Genomic DNA, 20,426 nt, shown 5'->3' on the forward strand with positions numbered 1-20,426 from the left:
CTACGAGCCTGCTAATTGCGAGGAGAGCTGGGTGGGAATAATAAAAAATAAAAACACTTAGAATAGCTTCTAGCTCCTTGTTGCCTGAGTCTCCACCAAAGAGATGAACGATCCTCACTTTACAGAGGGAGCCGGGCATCAGGGACATGGACCGGAGTGAGGCTGAGGGGGTAAGGGAGGCGTGGGGAAGGGGGGCCGCCCACTTCCTAAATTATCGGGAAGCCTATCCAAGGGGCCTGCCCCTGGGCAGGGGCATCCCTGACCTCGAGGTACACCCCCCTCCGTCCACCTGCACCTGACTTTGCCTCGGAGAGCAGTGGCAAGGAATCCTCGAGGTTTTTCTCAAAGCTGCGCTCACCCTCTGTCCGGGACCGCGCCGGCCGGACCCTCCCGGGCTCTGCCACCGGCGAGCACATCCCAAACCAGACGGGCAGTGTCTGCTCTCGGCTCCTGGCTGGGAGTCAGTGTGCCAGGTCCCGGTGCCTGGACGGGGGAGGGGGAGCTGGGCACAGGCGCAGTCCCCCCACCCCCTTGCCAGGACCAGGGGCAGGGGGGAGCACCGCTCCCTCCGGAGACCCTGCTGCAGTGCCACCCCGCCTCTGCTCCCCAATCTGTTTGGGGGACCAGATGGGCAGCGGCAGGAACTGCTGTCCAGGCGGGACCATGGGGGGGCGGGGGACTGGCCCCTATCCGTGGGCCTCCCCAAGGATAGAGAGGGTGCCATGCTGGCGTTGGTGAATGCCCGAAGGGTGGGTGGCACGTGGGGGAGGGAGGAGGGTGGGTCTGTAGCTTGTTACTTGGGCGGCCATGCTGAGGTTGTAAAGTGAGGATCGTTCATCTCTTCGGTGGAGACTCGGGCAACAAGGAGCTAGAAGCTATTCTAAGTGTTTTTATTTTTTATTATTGAAAACAATTTTTGCTGAAGCCGGTTTGGCTCAGTGGTAGAGCGTCGGTCTGCAGACTGAAAGGTCCCAGGTTCGATTCCGGGCAAAGGCATGTACCTTGGTTGCGGGCACATCCCCGGTAGGAGGTGTGCAAGAGGCAGCTGGTTGATGTCTCTCTCTCATCGATGTTTCTAGCTCTCCATCTCTCTCCCTTCCTCTCTGTAAAAAATCAATAAAATATATATATAAAAAACCAAACAAACATTTTTTTAAAATTTATTTCAGAGAGAGGAAGGGAGAGAGAGAGAAACATCAGTGATGAGAGAATCATGGATCGGCTGCCTCCTGCACACCCCACCCTGGGGATCCAGCCTTCACCCCAGGCATGTGCCCTGACCCAGAATGGAACCGTGACTTCGTGGTTCATAGGTTGACGCTCAACCACTGAGCCACACCGGCCAGGCTGTTGTGACTGGGGGTGGGACCTCGGGGCTGTGCCTCGGTTTCTCCGGGTGTTGCTGCAGTTGGTGAGCAGAAGAGTGTGTACAAGGCCAGGGGTGCCCTGTGTGTGCCCTCTCTGGCTCCCCGGAGCCGCAGCCACTGCCCCGGGGCTCTGGCGCCCACAGCCCCTGCCTCTGGGCCCAGCAGGCCCTGGAATCCTTTCCAGGACAAGGTTCTACCGAGAACAGCAGCTCCTTTCTTTGCTTTCTCTTCCGCTTCCTCCGGGGGCCAAAAATAGTGCCTGAATGGGACCCAGCTCTGGGCCAGCAGCAAGACAATAGCTGCCTCCTGACCCAGGCAGGCCTCCTGGCTCCCGGCCACGGGTGGGGGCGTTGGGGGGGGCGAGGTGCAGGGGAGGGGGGTGCGTGGCCACCCCGCAGGGCCCCAAGCCCCTGCTGTCTTTCCCATGACCCCTGCCAGAGAGCACCCCACATCCCCCCATTTCCCTTGGAGCGAGGTGGCCTCGGGGTTTCCCGCCCGCTGGTGCTGGGAGGGTGCTTGGAGGTGCCTGGCTCCCTGTCTGTCTCCGGAGCCGGCTGTGTCCGGCGCCCGAGGCCTGGGCGGAGACGCCCCTTGTCCTCCTCTGTGCCGTCTGACACCCGCGGGCCGCCCCACGGCTCTGATTTTCTCTTCCTTTTGACTCAGTGGGGCTTTCTGGAGGTCAGAGGGCCGTGCCCTCGGGGGAGGAAGTGAGCTCCCCGTCACAAAGGGGATCCAAGAAAGCTCGGACGTCCCTGGATGGGGGCCAGGGTCAGTCAAGCCCCCGATGGACATCGTGTCCTCCTGTCTCCGTGTCTCCGGGGAGATGTGGGCTTGAAGTCCATGCCCCTCTCTCTTACGGGCGAGGTGGCCGTGAGCCAGTCGCAGCACCTCCCTGAGCCTCTGTTTTTCCATCTGTGAGATGGGCTCAACGGGGCTAACGTTTGCCGAGCGGTGGGAAACGGACCTCCAACCTGCTCAGGGTAGTGCCCGGCACACAGATGGAGTTTCAGAAGCCGGTTCTCCTCCCTCCCAGGAGGACTGGTGCTTACTCTGGGACACAGAGAGGAGGGTCTGACACCCCTCCCCTCTTGGCTCCCAGGGAGCTGGGAGGGGGGGTGAGGGGGAAAGCAAGGAGAACCCCCAGCCCCAGAGCTCACTCAGGAGGAAGTTCCCTGCTGGGCTGTGGCAATCCGGGAAGTCTTCCTGGAGGAAGTGGCCCCGGAGAGCTGCTCCCGGAAAAGGATGGTGCACATTCCACACTCGTGGCAGCCAAGGGTGAGAGGTTCAGAGACGTGTCCAGCCTGGGTTGAGGTCAAGGCCACAGACCGGAGCTTCCAGAGCCAAACGCAGCCGGCAATAGGCATTTTTTGGTCCCAGAGTTAGGCCCCCCACCGGGTTCTGAAAAGACTTGGGTTTGGAGAGTGAATGTTGACAAACGTAGAGGCAAGTGTTCTCCGCCACCTGCTTTCTCAAGCCCGCCCTTTCTCCCGCGGCTCCCAGCCGGCCCGGCCAGCGTCTGCGTGAGTTGGGGACTCGGGTAGGAGACAAGTTAGGGGGCCTGCGCCTGAGCTGCAGTGACGTCGCTGCTGAAGCTGCCAACGGTTGCCAGGGAACGGTTGCCAGGGGCTGCTGTCACCTGCGCCCCTTCTCCCGCGCTGGCGCTGGCGGGCTGGTGGCTTGCAGCCCGGCTTCCCTGCTACCCCCTTTGTTTGAGGCTCCGTGAGGCTGAGGCTGAGGGGCTGAGGGCTGGGGTCCTCCCCGCGCCTCTTGGACGGAGAAGCTGACCGGCACCCCGGCAGCTGAGCCTGCAAACAAGGTGAGCCCTCAGCTCACTCCGAGCTCTTTCCGTATTTACAGTCCACTTGACTCCCAGGAGGAGTCCAGGTACGATTCTTCCTGCAACCTTCTCCCTCCCCTCCCCTCTCCCTCCTCCCTCTCACTCTGGTCCTGCTCCCCTCTCCTCCCCAACCCACTTCCCACCCCCTCTTTCCTTTCCCTTCTTCACCCCTCCCCTCCCTTCTATCTTCCTCTTCTCCCTTTCTCTTCCCTACACCCCTCCATTCCCCTTCCTTCCCCCTCCCCTTCCCCTCTCCCCCTCTTTCTCTTTTTCCCTCCACTCCCCCTTCCCTCCTCCCTCTTCTCCCCAACACTGAGAGTGTAGCTGGTGGGTGGGGTGGGGGTGGGGCTGGGCTGGCCTGAGGACCCTGGGGGATTCTTAGAAGTCACTGTAAGGGGACTCGGGGTATGAAACACGCCCCCAGAACAGCGAGGAAGTGGTTTGGGGTGAGATCTTCACCACCGCACCCCTCCCCTCAGCCACCTTCCAGCTGAAATTATTTTCCACGCCTGGGCCGCAGCCCAGGGTCAAAGCCAAGCCTCAGAGGGTCGGGGCCTGCAGGGGACAGAGCAGAGGGACAGAGCTGGGACCGCCCCAGCAGCAGGGCCCTGGGAGTTACTAAACTAACCCCGACGAAACACATATCTTGCCATTTTTTACTGCGAAATCCACGGTGCCTTCTATTGTGAATTTTAAAGACAAGCTTTTTACAGCCAGGTAAGATCAAGGGGAGACGGGCAGCAGCAAAGTCAAGAGCAGGAGTCCTGCGTGGGGAGCAGGCCCGGAGGTCGAGCCTCAGCTCCGCCTCTTGCCAGCTGTGTGCTCTGCAGCTGCGGCCTCAGTCTCCTTATCTGTTAAATGGGTATAATGGTACTTGGCTCACAAGGCTTGGGGCGAGCTTAGAATCGAGTCCTGGGTTTTCAAAGAGCTGGATGAACGTTAGCTGTGTTCCTGGAGGTGGTGAGCACCCTGTCCAGGGGGGTATGTAAGCAACATGGACCTGGGGAGGCCGTGTGGTGTCCTCAGTGAGCCAGAGGGGGTCTCGGTCTGCCCTTCCCTGGCGGGGGGGGGAATCCGGGCACAGTGTCCAGGACTTGGGACTTGAGCCCCGAGCCTGGCCCAGGCCCCCCAAGGCCTCGTGGGGGGGACATCTGGCTGGGTGTGCTGTCTGCCCCTGAGCCCGGGGCAGGGACCTGGGGGAGGAAGAGAGAAAGGGAGGGCTGGCAGTGACCTTGGGAATGCCCAGCGTCCTGCGCTTCAAGGACAGGTGCCCTGTGGGGCCAGGGCCACTGAGCGGCAGCCTCCAGGAAGTGTGTGTGTGTGTGTGGGGGGGGGTAAGGCGGAGGGGGGGCGTCACTGGCCTTGGGTGCGGTGGGAACACAGATGGGGAAGGGGAACTTGAGCCAGACAGCTGAGGTCCGACTGTGGTTCCCCAGAGGAGACTGGCCAGGAGGGAGGAGGAGGCCGCCCAGCTCCGAATCCCTGGCTGCCAGCTGGAGGTAAGCTGCAGAGGCCCTGGCCGTGGAGAGGGCTGGGGACCACACCTACTCACTCAGAGGAGGACAGGAGGCCCCGGCAGGGACTGACGGCCCGAAGGTCCAGGGACAGGGAGCCGCAGGGCTGGTTCTGGACCTCGTGTGGCTCCCGCTTGCCACCCTGCCAGGGAGGGGCATTCCTGGGCAGGTGCTGGCGGGTGCTGGCGGGTGCTGGCGGGTGTGTGGCTGAGGTTTTGGAGTCCGGCCGCAGCGGCTCCTCGGGGACTTGGCCGTGGACTGAGGCTAGCCTGGAGCATGGAGCTGACCCTGCACTGCTCAGGAAGGAATCTGGTCCTCACCCCACACCAGGTTCTGCCGGATAGGGGACCCTCCTTGTTCCTCCTCCTCCCTTAGGGTCTAGGTCTCCTTAATCCACTACAAAGTTCTCGGAGGCTTTGATTCTCCCTCCCCGAAGTTCTTGCATCCTCATGTTCTCTCTCTTTTTCTCCTTCCCTCCCTCCCTCCCTCCTTCCCCATTCCAACATTCTAAGTGTCTCAGCTGCTTGAGGCACGGCGAGGGCCCAGCTGTCTGCGGTTGACTTTAATGGAAGCGCCAACCTGGGGACAAGCTGGCAGTGCCCTTTGTCCACGAGCGGGCGGCGCTGGCCGGAGGGAGGCGGGATGAGGCCGAGTGCACCCCGGGCTCGCTCTCCGGGGACCTCTTGCCTGGAAGTGTCGAGGATAATGATGAGTGGCCTGGGGACCATCACGGCCTAAAGGGCTCCTGCAGTCCATCTTGTGCTGCTAATGGCCTTGGGGACAGCTCAGAGGGGAGCGGGGCCTGGAGGCTGGGATTGGGGGGAGAGAAGGTGTGTGTGTGTGTGTGTGTGTGTGTGTGTGTGTGTGTGTGCAGGCTTCCTATCTGTGTGGTGGCAAGATTTCTGAGAGCTTATTTTCATGTTGATAATGGTTATCCATGCAAAAGAATAAAATAAAATAAAATAAAATAAACAAAATAGAATAAAATAAAATGAAAGGATGCACTACCACGTTGAGCTGGGAAACTAAGGCCCATCTAGCTCGGTGGATGTCCTTCCTGCAGGACTTACTAGGTGTACCGGTTAATAATGCGGATTTTTTTTTCAATAGATGGGGTTATACATATGTTGATATACATGCAGTTTGATATGTATGCCATTTTGTTGTATTGACAACACGCTTCAAAACTCCATATGTCAAATTTTCTGAAGGTGCTAACATCATAGATATTTTTACACTTAAAAATGTCGAATTTTGTGCCAAAAAAAAAGGGCATTTGCAGGAAGTTCTAATTCATTACTTGATTACTTGAAGTGCTGGGAAAGGTATCGTGTACTTCAGGAAACTTATAGTGAACATGCTCCTTCTCAAGATACTATGAGCGCTGGTTTAGAGGCTTTGAAAGTGATGGTTTCGATGTGAAAGACAAAGACAGTCCAGGTGAACCGAAAACGTTTGAAGACCAACAATGACAAGCATTATTGGATGAAGATGCGTGTCAAACTCAAAAAACAACTAGCAGAAATATTAAACGTTGCTCAGCAAACAATTTCTGATCGTTTACAAGCAATGGGAAGGATTTTTAAAGGAAGGAAAACTGGTGCCACATCAACTGAACGGAAGACAAATGGAAAACCGAAAAGTCATCAGTAAAATGTTGCTTCAGCCGCACGAAAGTCTTTTTTGCATCAAACTGTGACTGGCAATGAAAAGTGGATTTATTTTGAGAATCTCAAATGCACAACATCATGGGTTGATCCAGATCAAGCATCAACATCGACTGCAAGGCCAAACACTTCGGAAAGAAGACAATGCTCTGCATTTGGTGGGATCAGGAAGGTGCGGCGCATTATGAGCTAAAACCAGGTGAAACCGTTAATACTGACAACTACCGACAACAAATAACCAATTTGAGCCATGCTTCATCATAAAACCACCAGAATGGGCCAGAAGACACGGCAAATTAATTTTGCTTCATGGTGACGCACCATCACACACTTCAAAACCAGTTAAAGACACGTTAAGAGATCTTGCCTGGGAAGTATGAACCCACCCGCCGTATTCACCAGACCTTGCTCCTTCAGATGACCACGTGTTCCGATGGATGGCACACGCACTTTCTGAGCAGCACTTCAAAACGTCCGAAGAAGTGGAAAACTGGGTCTCTGAATGGTCTGTCTCAAAACAAGGAAAGTTCTATTGGGACGGTACCCGCAAATTCCCTGAAAGATGGGGGAAATGTGTAGCTAGCGATGGACATTACTTTGAATGAAGTACTTTGGATATTTCTCTTGAAATTATCGTGCTGTCTTTGATTACAAAACCCGCATTACTAACCGGTACACCTAGTATCAGGACCTCTCGTGTGCTAGACAAGACCAAGCAGGCCCGCATCCCTTCTCTAACTTGAGAATAGTCTTCTTAGGGAGTGCTCTGAGTTTTCCATGTGTTTTAGAAAGACACACCGAAAGGCTGTGCCTCCTGCAAGCACCTCGACTGGGGTCAGTGATCAGACTTGCCACCCACGCATGTGCCCTGGGCCAGGATTAGAATGGAGCGACTCTCAGGTGTGAGGGCTGTCGCTCTAACCACTGAGCACGCTGGCCAGGGCACCACCCGGTGTCCTGTCCAGCTCCGTGTGGCTGGAGTACGAAGGCTGTCAAGATGGGGATGTGGAGGCCGGAGGCTCAGGGCATCGGGACTTGCACAGACGGGCAGAGGTCGGAGTTGGGAGCCGGCAAGCCCAGCTCCTCTCTGGGTGGGTGACTGTGTTGGCCTCTCTGGGGTTTTAAGCAAATGCTGCGGTTCCCATAGAGCAGCTGCAGGGGGCGGCTCCCGCTAGCCGGCTCCTGGAGAACTCAGAGGCTCCCACTGGCAGAGGTGCCCCCCTCCCCCCCCACTCCCCCTGGGCCGGGCCTCACTGGCAGAGGGAGCCGTGGCCCTGGGACTCGCTGGGCCGGCGCCGCTGTGGGGAGGAGACTGGGGGCAGGGACAGCCCTCCGCGGGTCGGGGGCAGGCCTGTGAGGCTCACCGTGGGCAGAGTGTGCGCCAGCCTTTGGCTCCGCCTGTCTCCGGGGAAGGCTGCTCGCTGAACTTTTCTCCTCCTTCATTGGAGTCAGATTCCTGAGGCCTGGAGCCACTGTGTTCCCAGCAACGCCAGGTCGCCTTCCTGGGGGGAGGCCCTATGTGTCACCAGCTTGGGCCTCGGTCCCCCCACTTGGGAGCGGGGACAGGGAGGAGGGAGAGGCTGGGTCTGCGAGCTGGGCTCCCGGGAGCCCTGGGCTGGGGCGGGGCGGGGTTCAGGCTGGGAGTGGGGTGAGGCCCTGGGTCCCAGGATGAGGGCTCCTCCTCTGAATGCTGGGCTCAGGTGCTTCTATGCAAGACTGACTCGAGCGGTTTGTACACCGCGGCGGAGGGTCCTCTCGGCCCCGCTCCTGGGCCCCCCAGGAAGCACCTGCAAGGGGTCCCCCTGCTCTGACCTAACTGCCGTCCCACTGAGGCCGTCTGATCAGCTCCCGCGCCTCCTCAGGGCCAGCCCGCCCCGTTCTTTCCCGTTCTCCCCTCTGCTCCCTGCACACATACACACACAGACTCACACACACAGACACACACACACAGAGACTCACACACACAGACACACACATTCACACACACTCACACACACAGACACACACACACACACTCGCACACACAGACACACACTCACACACACAGACACACACACTCACACACAGACTCACACATACAGACACACACATTCACACACACTCACACACACAGACACACACATTCACACACACTCACACACACAGACACACACACACACAGACACACACACACACACTCGCACACACAGACACACACTCACACACACAGACACACACACACACACACTCGCACACACAGACACACACTCACACACACAGACACACACTCACACACAGACTCACACATACAGACACACACATTCACACACACTCACACACACAGACACACACACACAGACACACACACACAGACTCACACACACAGACACACACATTCACACACACTCACACACAGACACACACAGACACACACACACACTTGCACACACAGACACACACTCACACACACAGACACACACACTCACACACAGACTCACACACACACACAGACATGCACACTCACACACACATACACACACAGACTCACACACAGACACACACACACACACAGACACACACACACACAGAGACTCACACACACAGACACACACAGACACACACACACACATACACACACAGAGACTCACACACACAGACACACACACTCACACACACACACACACAGACTCACACACACACAGACACACACACACAGAGACTCACACACACACAGACACACACACACAGAGACTCACACACACACAGACACACAGAGACTCACACACACACTCACACACAGACTCACACACACACACAAATACACACAGAGACAAACACACTCACACACACATACACACACAGAGAGACTCACACACACAGAGACACACACACACTCTCACATACATACACACACTCACACACAGACACACACACACACACACATTCACACACACACACTCACACACAGACACACACTCACACACATAGACTCACACATACACACTCCCACACACACACACTCCCACACACACACATTCACACACACACCACACACACACATACACACACACACTCACAGACTCACACAAATACGCACACAGACACACACTCACACACATAGACTCACACATACACACTCCCACACACACACACACCACACACACACATTCACACACACACTCACAGACTCACACAAATACGCACACAGACACACACAAATACACCCATACACACACACACACACATCCCACCCGCTGGCACCTTTACACTCCCCAGGTGCCATCCTCGCCCTCACCCTCCCTCTCCCCGTCCCTCTCTGGCCAACCCCTCCCTCCTAAGGCCTCCGCCCGGGCTCAGGGGCCTGGCCAGCTGCTGACACTGTTCCCCGCTCCGCCCCTTCACCCCCTCTAGAAGCAGCTGAGGACCAGGCTGGGGCAGGGGAGCAGGGCGGGTCCTTTCCCCCACCCCCACCCCACCCTGACCCCGTCCTCCCCCAGGGGGGCAAGCCCAGGCTCATGCCGAAACCCCCCTCCCCGGCTGCCCTCCCCGCCCACCCTCCTGCCCGCTGTCCTGGGAGGCCCCGGGGTGAGAGGAGGTTCCGCAGGGACAGGCCCCCGCTGAGGGATGCGGGCGGGGCCCCACCCCTCTGAGGCTCTCTGTGAGACAGGGCTCCCCGTTTTATCCCAGGCTCGCCCCCCAGTGGCCCCCAAGCCTGCGGGTGTCAATTCACCAATAGGAGGGACACTTGTTAAAGCCGCTCCCAGGCCCAGCCCAGCCTGCTGTGTCCTAACCTGGCTGGGCTGGGGAGGGGGGGAAGGGGGTGTGAAAATGCAATTTAGTCAGCTCCCTTGGGGGGGTCTGACCCACACCGCAGGCAGGTTTGGGGGGTTGGGTATGGGCCATGGCACCCCCCTCTCGCTCCCCCTAAGAGCTCAGAGGTGAATACGCTCTGGCGGGAGCTGGAGGTTGGGCAGAGCTTCCCGGAGAGGGTGTGTCCGAGTGACTCTGGGATGATGAGCGGCAGGGACGGGAGGCGGAGGGACACGGAGGCGGGGGTGGCAGGAGCAGGAGAGGGGCGGGGACCGGCATCCTCCGGGAGGGGCCTGCCGCCGAAGGCTTCACCCCAGGGCCGCCGGGTCCTGTCCACTCACTTCCACCTCCGTCCTCTGCGGAAATGGCTTTTCCAGGAGCCGGGCTCGGGCTGGCGGTGACTCGGTGACTCGTGGCTGGACACGGTTGGCAGAGGAAGTGACTCAGACCCCGTGGGGATGGGGGGGGGGAGAAAGGGAGCTGTGGGTCTCCTGCCCACGGCCCCCGCCCCACGCGAGACGGGCAGGGCTGGGCCTGAGCCAGAGCCCCTTCTCCCGGCTCAGACAAGCCCTGGGTACCCGCTGCTCCGCCTCGATCCTGGGGGGCCCTGTGAGGGAGCCCCCATTGCGCCAGGCTGGGCCTAACTGATCTGTGAGGTCAGGGGCAGCTGCTCTGGGAGGAGAGCTGGGGGGTGGGGTTCTCCGAGGGGCTCGGCCCCCAAACCCTCTCTCCCAGGCTGGGGTTCTCTGCACTGCCGATGCTGCCCCCCACTTTCTCTCCTGGGCTTTGGGGCTCTTCCAAGCCAAGGGCATGTGCGTCCGGGGGAGCTTTATCTGCAAAGAGTTCTCTAGAGTGAAACCCAGGGCCCCGCCTGTCTCCCCCCCCCTGGTGACCAGGGAACCGATAGCCCTGCCCTAGCCTCAGTTTCCTCCTCTGCGAAATGGCCAGGCAGCAGGACCAGCCTCCAGGGTGGCACGGAGGGTTCGTGGGCCGCTGGAGAGGGTGCTCTGCTGTCCTCATCGAGGTCCTGCCTGCCGCCTGGCCGGGGCTGCGTGAGGGGGGACGAGGGGCCGGCCGGGGGACCTGCGGTTGGTTGACTCTAAGGGTCTTTAATGGCCGAGGCCGGTCCATCTCTGTGGGTCTCCAGGTCCAGAGACCAGGGGTTCTGGCCACGCGGTCCATGTGGAGGTTCGTGTATGGGGTTCAGCCTGCAGAGCACAGCCCCCCCCCTTCATTCCCGCTGAGCCAGGTGGGGGTACGTGGGGTGGGGACCAGGGCATTCTGGAGGTGCTGGGGTGTGTGGCCTTCATCATGGGAGCTGACTGTACCCGTCCAGTGGGCAGCGTGGGGTGGCCGATCTGGGGTGGGGTCTCCTCCTGTCCCCAGTCCGCACTCCCGTCCCCCCCGGGCTCTGCGGGCAGCCCCAGGTCCGGCTGCGAGGACGGGACTTTTCTGGGTGGGGTTCCCGTCTTCCCGTTGCGCTCCGGAAAGGAAGCTTCACGCTCTGAGAATTTCCCGGCGCAGGGCCTGCCTGGGCCAAGGGACATGCCATGGGGCCGGGGGGGGGGGGGGGAACCTGGGGAAAGGGGGGGACACAGGAAGGGCCTGTGACAGCCAGGAGACATATATTTATCTAATACGTCTTTATAGATGTCAGAGAGGAAGGGGGAGGGAGAGGGAGAGAGAAACATCAATGAGGAGAGCGAATCATCGGTTGGCTGCCTCCTACACGCCCCCATACTGGGGATCGAGCCCGCAACCTGGGCGTGTGCCTCGACCAAGAATCGAACCAGGACCTCCTGGTTCCTAGGTCAATGCTCAGCCCCTGAGCCACGCCGGCTGGGCATATACAGGGATATTTCGCTGACCCGGATGGCTTCTACCATACACATGGCCCTGCTCTAAATCCTTATGGCTATCGATTCATTTAATTCCCGCCGTGACCCCGGAGGCTGGCTGTCCTGTCCTGGGACCTAGTCCACGGGACCTAGCCCACGGGCAGTGGGAGCTCACGTGGAAGGCCAGTGTGACAGAGACAACGCCCCCCGCTGGTCAGCTCTGTCCTCGCTGGCTGTATGATGTCAGGAAGTCGTTGGCCCTCCCTAGGCCTCAAGTCTAAAAGCCATAACAGCCAAAACCGGTTTGGCTCAGGGATAGAGCATCAGCCTGTGGCTGAAAGGTCCCAGGTTTGATTCCGGTCAAGGGCACGTACCTTGGTTGCGGGCGCATCCCCGGTCGGGGGCGTGCAGGAGGCAGCTGATCGATGTTTCTAACTATCTCTCTCCCTTCTTCTCTGTAAAAAAATCAATAAAACATATTTCTAAAAAAATAAATAAAACCATAACATGGTCGGGGTGGAGGGGATCAGTGGGGAGGGGACATCTGTAATACTTCCAACAATGAAGTTACACTTTAAAAAATATATTTTATTGATTTTTTACAGAGAGGAAGGGAGAGTGATAGAGAGTTAGAAACATTGATGAAAGAGAAACATCCATCAGCTGCCTCCTGCACACCCCCTACTGGGGATGTGCCCGCAACCAAGGTACATGCCCTTGACTGGAATCGAACCTGGGACCCTTGAGTCCGCGGGCCGACGCTCTATCCACTAAGCCAAACCGGTCAGGGCTAAAGATACATTTAACATAAAATAAAACAAATGCCATCATATGGGGAGTTTAGGCCAGATTCTCAAAGCGATGTGTGAGGTACGAGTTCACAGGATAAAGCAGAGGCCGCTGCCCGGGACAGGTGACATTTGGACAGGGAGTCAGAGGTAGACAGCGGCAGCGGCTGGCAGAGAGGAGGGGGGAAGAGGGGGTCCGGGAGGGGCATATTTCTGTCCTGGATGCTGCGTTTCCTTCCTCTGGTCTGGGTGGCAGAAGGCGGTTTCCGAAGGGGCTCAAAATGCTCAGTCGGCCACAGAGTGAAACCCGAAAAATCACAGCCCAGGAAACAGCGGCCGTTCCCTAAAACACTTTCACATCCTTCTTGGAGGGTCCGGGGATGCCACCAGAGCAGGAGGGTGAGCCCGAGGGACCCATGGTTAGACCGATGAGGCCCGAGAAATGAGGGTTCCATTACACATAGAGGACTGGCTCCAACTTGGGGGGCAGGGGGGATGTGGGCGCAGGTTAGTTCGAGGAAGGCATGGCCCCAGCAGGAGACAACGAGCTCTTGCCTGCGTCACCGCTCCCTCTAACACTACCCTCAAGTTGGCCATGGAAACGCTGCCTCCTCCTGGAAGCCCTCCTTGGTTTCTACCAAACCCTCGCTCCTCGCGTGCCCCTAGGTTGCTAGGCTTCCCTTCGCCTGGCCTGTGGCAGGTGGTTGCATCTGTCACCATCACCATCTGCAGTTCCCCACAGGATGAGGGTGCCTGTCTGCGTCTGGCACCACCCGGCGTGGTCAGAGGGCCAGATGGCAGAGGCAGAGACCAAAGCCACCTGCCATCTCTCTGTGCGTGCCAGGCGCACAGGTTCCCTGCCAGGCGCTGCCGTTCTGACCAGGCAGGAAGAACTCCTGGCTTCTGGGCAAGTCACTTAATGCCCCCCGGACCTCGGTATGGACCCCCCGGACCTCAGTATGGCCCGCGGGCTCAGCCACAGGGTTGGAGAGGGTTCCTTAGGTACGAGGGTGGGGTGGGCTAGCCGAGGCTGGCAGAGAGTAGGTGCCCAGCTAATAGAGGCCGTGGGGGGTCAGAAGGGCCCCCTCTACCCCGGGGTGGAGGTGGAGGTGGAGGTGGAGGTGAGGGTAGTTGGGCCACCGCCCACCTAAGCCATAAGGTTGAGTGTCTCTCCTGATTGGGACATCCCACTGCAGTTCCAGAGGCCCAGAGCCTTGGCAACTGGCTCCCCCTGGTGGTCATGATGGAAGCGCCCTTCCCCTCTGGCCCCTGTAGAGGGCGCCGTGGGCGCGCTGATCCTTCCCTCTTCTCCCAGCTCTAGGCTGTCCACAGAGATGGGTTAGGAGGGAGCCCCCTGGCGGGCTGAGGAGGGAGCGCACCATCCTGCGCTTCCTGGGAGGCTAGCAAAGGGGGCCCTGGCCAGTGGTGGGAGCCAAAGGAGGCCAGGACCGCCAGCAGAGGGATCTGGGGAAGGCTTCCTGGAGGAGGTGTCCTCTGAGCTGGGTGTTGGGGATGGTGTTGGGGAGGCTCCTGGGAAGGACGCTGAGAGCCCCCTTCCTCCTGAGACTCCTCCAGGCCCCGAGGGGGCACGGTTTTGGTTCCAGGGGGCGCTGGGGAGCCTTCCCCACCAGATCCCAGCTAAGATGACGCTAGCCTGGCCCTGCTGGGTCCAGAGCGCCCCATTTTCTGTGACTTAGACAGTGTCCTGAGGCAAGCAAGAGGTGCAGCCAGGACTTGGACTTGGGCAGGCTCTGGTCAGCCACAGCCTCTTAAAAAAAATTATATGAATATTTCTTTCATTGATTTCAGAGAGGAAGGGAGAGAGAGAGAGAGAAACATCAATGATGAGAGAGAATCATTGATCGACTGCCTCCCGCATGCCCTACACTGCCTCCTGCGTGCCCTGTAACCCGGGCCTGTGCCCTGACTGGGAAATCGAACCCTGACCTCCTGGTTCATAGGCCAATGCTCAACCACTGAGCCACACCAGCGGGGCCGGCCACAGCCTCTTGATGCTCAGCTTCTGGCAGGTTTGGGGGGGTCCGCGGCCTCCCCACCTCACATCGCCCCTGCTGTCTCTCAGACAGTGACTTCCCAGGTGACTCCGAAGGTGGAAGATGGCTGCCCACGGGCAGGTGCAGACGGGGCCGCTGCTGCTGGGTCTGCTCCTCCTGGTTCAAGGTAGGCTCTCCTGAGACCGCTGGGACTTGCATCAAAGGCCCCCGTGCCGGGGACAGCAGCCAGGGCACCCCCTAAGGCTCCAGTGTTTCCCAAAGTGTGGTACGCGCACCCCCAGGGATACGGGAAGAGTTTGGTGGGGATTTGCACTGCACTGTGCTTAGCTGCGCCTCATTCTACGTTCTCATGAGTACGAGGGGTTCTCAGTGTTAGAAAATTATAGAAGGGGGACACCTAGGTCAGAAGTTTGGGAAACACTGCTAAGCCCTCGGGCAGACACAGGCCTGCAGACACAGCTTAGCAAGGGGATGGTGCTTTTGAGAAAAGAGACAGCCCTCCTGCCCCCCTCTTTTTTTTTTTTTTTTTTTTTTTAAGGAATAGTTTATTGATTTTTAGAGAGAGGAAGGGAGACGAGAGAAACATCTATGTGAGAGCGTAACATTGATCGGCCGCCTCCTGCATGCCCCCTACCAGGGACTGAGCCTGCAACCCAGGCATGTGAGCTGACTGGGAATGGAACCAGCCACCTTTCGGTGCACGGGGCCACCCCCAGTCAACTGAGCCACACCGGCCAGGGCAAGGCACCTCCTCTATTACTTTTTAAAATATATATATATTTTTTTATTGATTTCAGAGAGGAAGGGAGAGGGAGGGAGAGAGATAGAAACATCAGTGAGGAGAGAGAATCATTGATTGGCTGCCTCCTGCATGCCTCCCACTGGGGATGGAGCCCTCAACCCCGGGCATGTGCTCTCGATTGGAATCGATCCTGGGACCCTCTGGCCCGCAGGCTGACGCTCTATCCACTGAGCCAAAACAGCGAGGGCACAGGCACCCCGTTTTCTCTGGCAGATGTCGTCGCCCGATGCACAGCTTGGGGCCGGGACCACGGACTGGGTTTCCGCCCCGCTCACTCTGGAGCCAGAGCATCCTTGTGCAATGCCCCAAACACCTGTCTCTAGCAGCAGGGTCTCATCAGATGCCCGATCGCTATTTAAAAAAATGCTGTGCCTTAGAAAGGGCGACCTTGGAGGTTTTTCTCTTCATGTTTTGGAACCAATGATTTTTTGAGCAAGGTCCCTCACATTTTTTTTGTTAGACCCTTTGAGGTACTGACCTGTGGAATGTGTGTGGGTCCCCGATCCTGGGCTCCTGCTGTGTCCTGGGCCCCGGGCCTGCCCTCCCCGGGCCCCCCCCCCCCCCCGGCCCAGAGCCCCATCTGCAGCGCCTGCCTCCTCAGGTTCCCAGGCTGCGGGCTCCCGGGAGGACTTCCGCTTCTGCGGCCAGCGGAACCAGACGCAGACGAGCAGACTGATTTACGAGCAGCAGCAGACGCCGCTGCACATCTCCATCCAGAACTCGGAGCATGCCCTCACCGTGCGCGCCCCCTTCCCTGGCGTCGCCACCCACCGCTTCCCGGACCCCCGGGGCCTCTACCACTTCTGCCTCTCCTGGAACCGCCACGCCGGGGAGCTGCACCTGCTCTACGGCAAGCACGACTTCCTGCTGAGCGACCGGGCCTCCGACCTCCTGTGCTTCCAGAGCCAGGAGCAGAGCCTGGCCCCGGGCCCCCACATGCTCGCCACCTCCGTCAGCTCCTGGTGGAGCCCCCGGAACACCAGCCTGCCCAGCGCCGCCGGCTTCACCTTCTCCTTCCACAGTAAGCCAGGCGGCGACGGCGTGTGCAAAGGCCCTGAGGCAGGGAAGGCAGAAGGACGCAAAGCAGGCTGGGAAATGGACAGGCTCTGGGGTCCGCTCCTGGAGCTTGGGCTTTGCTCACAGGCAGTGGGGAGCCACTGAAGGTGTCTGAGGATGGGGGAGGGGTGTGTGACCCAAGGAGATTTGGGGGAAGGGAGGGGTGAGGGTGGAGGGGGCCAGGTCCCACCCGGAGACTGCGGGAAAGGTCCAGCTGAAGGGAGATGGAGTCTGAACAGGATGGGAGCAGAGCGAGTGGGAAGAAGGGACTGGCTGTCAGGAGCCAGAGGATGTTCGTCCCCATTTCACAGAGGGGGAAACTGAGGCACAGAGAGGCACAGAGTTGCACAGCCAGTCAGTGAGGGAGCCAGAGTGTAGGGAGGAGAGGGTGCTCAGAAGGAGCTGGAGGCTTTATGGGGTGGGGGGGCAGGTCTAGGATTTCCCTGGTTCTCTTTCTTCCAGGCAGATCTGGCTGGGGGTGGGGGCTCCTCTCAGGGGTAGGGGTGGGGGGCTCAGCACTTGGAAGATGTCAGCAGCTGCAGGCCCATGAGAATGCTGGGCGGGCAGGCTGGCTTCTGGCCCAGCGCTGTCCAGTGCGGCAGACCCGGCGGGGTAGTGGATGGGGTGCCTCACCCCCAGGCTGGGATTCTGCCCCTGTCAGGGAGGGTTTGGGGCAAATAGCAGCCTGAAGGGCAGGTCTGGCCTGGCCTCGTGTGGCCAGTAGAGGGGGTTGTTTTTTGTCTTCGTTTTTTAAATGAGCCAAAGGTTTCAAGTCACCTAAGCATTGGGCTTTTCTCCATATAAATTCGATGTGGCTCCCAGGGCCTGACTTCCTTGATGGCACAGGGTAGCCCCCTACCCTTCAACATGTGCCCGTCCCCGTTTGACCACCCAAGTCTGCACCCCTGAGGTGCAGGGAGCCCCGGTGCAGGGCCTGGGACCGGGCGTCGGGGAGGCTGGGGGTGTGGAGTCCCTAGAGCCACCACATGACCCCCCCCACCCCCCCAGGCCCTCTTGAAGGGACCCTGACATGGGCCCTCCCAGCTCCTGTGTGTAGTCAGTAGGGCCCCTGGGTGGGGGTGCCCCATGTCCCTCAGTGGGGGAGGGGGGCGTTGGGGGGGGGCTGGAGGTTCCTGGCTGGCCGGCCGCCTCTCTGAGTGAATGGTGGAGCCTCAGTGTTTCCCTCCATAAAATCGGAACGAATCTGTGGGAGTAGTGGGAGGATTGAGAGGATCATGAGCGTGGCAGGGGCCTCAGCCAAAAGCCTTAGGTCGGTCTGTCCCCCCAGATCCTCCCCAGAAGGCCTCCCACAATGCCTCGGTGGACATGTGCGAGCTGAAACGGGACCTCCAGCAGCTCAGCCAGCTTCTGAAGGCTCCCGGGAAAGCCGCAAGGAGGCCCTCGGCCACGCCCACCCGCTCCAGCCAGTGAGTGTGGCTCTCAGCATGGGGGGAGGGGAGGGCCCTGGGCCGGCGGGGGGGACTGGAGTGGGAGGCTGGGGTGGAGACCGCGCCTGGGGCTGGAACTTTCTTCTCTTTCCATCTCCTCGTGGAGGTGCTGGGATTCAGCCTGCAGGCCACGCCCCACACCTGCCCGAGTGTGGGGCACATACCACTCCTGCCGTCCAGGACACGATGCTCAAGCCCTCTCCCCCTTTGTAAAAGGACAAAGGATTGGGCCCATTTTACAGCTCAGCAGACTGAGGCCCGGGGATGGCAGGGCTGCTCCACGGCCTCAGCGTAGGTCTGTCCAGGCAGAACGGGGCCCAGAGCAGGCCCCCCACCCTCACCCCCCTTTCCTGTTTGCCCGGATGTTCCTGCTTCCTCTGCTTCTCCCACAGGCCATTCTCTCTGTGTTTCTCTCCTGCCCCTCTCTCCTCTCCCCTGACCCCCTTCCTTCCCCTCTCTCCGCCTGCCTCTTTCCGGTGTGTCTCCCTGTGGCCGCTCCCTGCTGGCCAGCCCGGCCCCCGGCCCCCGGAGTCACCGCCTCTCTCGCCCCGCCAGGCAGCTGCAGAGCCTGGAGTCGAAGCTGACCTCCCTGCGGTTCCCAGGGGACACGGTGTCCTTTGAGGAGGAGCGGGTCAACGCCACCGTGTGGAAGCTCCAGCCCACGGCCGGCCTGCGGGACCTGCACCTCCACTCGGGGCAGGAGGTCAGCGCTGGGGATTGGCCGGGGGGGGGGGGGCAGGAGGCAGATGTGGGGGGCCGTGAGCACGCCCCTCCCCGGCCCCCAGAGCCAGATGTGTGCTGACGAGGGAGGAAGGAGCCAGACCCAAGGAATCCCCTCCGTCAGGGGCTTGGGCCCTTCCTGGACCATGATGGGGACAGAGGTGGGGGGCCCTGGTCCCTGCACTGGGGGCACATCTGTGCAGACAGAGACCACCCCCAGGACGCCTGTGTGTGAGACGGTTTCTCACGTGGGCCTGGGGAGCTGGGAGCCACCCCCATCCCCCACGGGAGGGTGCTAAAGGCAGGACTGGGGCCTGAAGCCCGAGGACAGGGGACCGGGGAATGGTCCCAGGCCGGGGTGCTCCTGGGGGCCTGGGCTCTGACCATTAGGCTCACCGGCTAAGGCTGGCGCCCAGCGAAGGAGGCGGGAGAAGGGCTGCTGGGAGTCAGGCAGCAGCCGGGAAAGTGTGTGTGTGGGAGGCGGGGAGGGGGCGTGGGGTCCGTCTCTGGCTGACCCCAGGACTCTCCGGTCTGCAGGAGGGTCCGGGGGAGGTGCGGGAGTAGGGGGGTAGGAGGGAGGGGGCGGGGGGTCCGTCTCTGGCTGACCCCAGGACTCTCTGGTCTGCAGGAGGGTCCGGGGGAGGTGCGGGAGTAGGGGGGTAGGAGGGAGGGGGCGGGGGGTCCGTCTCTGGCTGACCCCAGGACTCTCTGGTCTGCAGGAGGGTCCGGGGGAGGTGCGGGAGTACTCGGTGCTGCTGCCCCGCGCGCTCTTCCAGAAGGCCAAAGGCCGGAGCGGGGAGGCTGCCCAGAGACTCCTCCTGGTGGACTTCAGCAGCCAAGCCCTGTTCCAGGTACGGGGGGCGGGGGGCGGGGAGAGGGGGACGAGGGGAAGGGGGTCCCCTGGGAAAAGCTGTGTCTGTCAGGCGGAAGGACGGACGGAAGGAAGGAAGGCGTGGAGCCCAGCCCCTCCTCCAGGAGTCAGAGCCCTTCCTTGCAAAGTCAGAAACGGGCCTGTAGCCGAAACCGGTGTGGCTCAGTGGATAGAGCGTCGGCCTGCGGACCAAAAGGTCCCGGGTTCGATTCCGGTCAAGAGCATATACCTTGGTTGCGGGCACATCCCCAGTGGGAGGTGTGCAGGAGGCAGCTGGTCGATGATTCTCTCTCACCGATGTTTCTAACTCTCTATCCCTCTCTCTTCCTCTCTGTAAAAAAAATCAATAAATTATATTTTTAAAAAAAAGAGAAAAAAGAAAAGAAATGAGCCTGTACCATGCACACCTCCCCGGGGAAGGTCGGAGCGGCGTTGTTCTCACTACGGTGTGAATGACTACCCGTGCAACCACGGTTCCCCATGGGAGGCCCAGCATGCCTAGAGAGCCTGGGGGGAGACTCCTGGGCCCTCCTTCTCAGCCACGAACCCCTCCCTTCTTCCACCCCCTCCCCCCAAATCCAGGACCAGAATTCCAGCCAAGTCCTGGGGGAGAAGGTCTTGGGCATCGTGGTGCCCAACACCAAGGTCGCCAACCTCTCGGAGCCCGTGGTGCTCACCTTCCAGCACCAGCCGCAGCCGGTACGTGTGAGCGAA

The 20,426-nt window shown here is 59.9% G+C and overlaps 1 protein-coding gene across 5 annotated transcripts in view; it reads left to right on the forward strand.

Moving 5' to 3' along the window:
• Nucleotides 1-20,426, forward strand: part of ADGRG1 (adhesion G protein-coupled receptor G1) — a 39,680-nt gene that overhangs the window by 13,324 nt on the left and 5,930 nt on the right. For 3 of the 5 annotated variants that reach the window (XM_084861235.1, XM_084861234.1, XM_084861232.1), the window contains exons 2-7: nt 14,884-14,981; nt 16,219-16,638; nt 17,962-18,100; nt 18,677-18,824; nt 19,561-19,692; nt 20,295-20,411. In XM_084861235.1, coding sequence (XP_084717361.1) covers nt 14,918-14,981; nt 16,219-16,638; nt 17,962-18,100; nt 18,677-18,824; nt 19,561-19,692; nt 20,295-20,411 — 1,020 coding nt within the window. In that variant the 5' untranslated portion in view covers nt 14,884-14,917. Of the gene's footprint in view, nt 1-3,233; nt 3,252-4,644; nt 4,704-14,883; nt 14,982-16,218; nt 16,639-17,961; nt 18,101-18,676; nt 18,825-19,560; nt 19,693-20,294; nt 20,412-20,426 lie in introns of those variants that run through there. The other 2 variants (XM_084861236.1, XM_084861233.1) reach the window with 2 other exon arrangements.

The sequence above is a fragment of the Pipistrellus hanaki genome (genome assembly GCF_964339955.1).
Source record: "Pipistrellus hanaki genome assembly, chromosome: 15".
NCBI classification, from domain to species: Eukaryota; Metazoa; Chordata; class Mammalia; order Chiroptera; family Vespertilionidae; genus Pipistrellus; species Pipistrellus hanaki.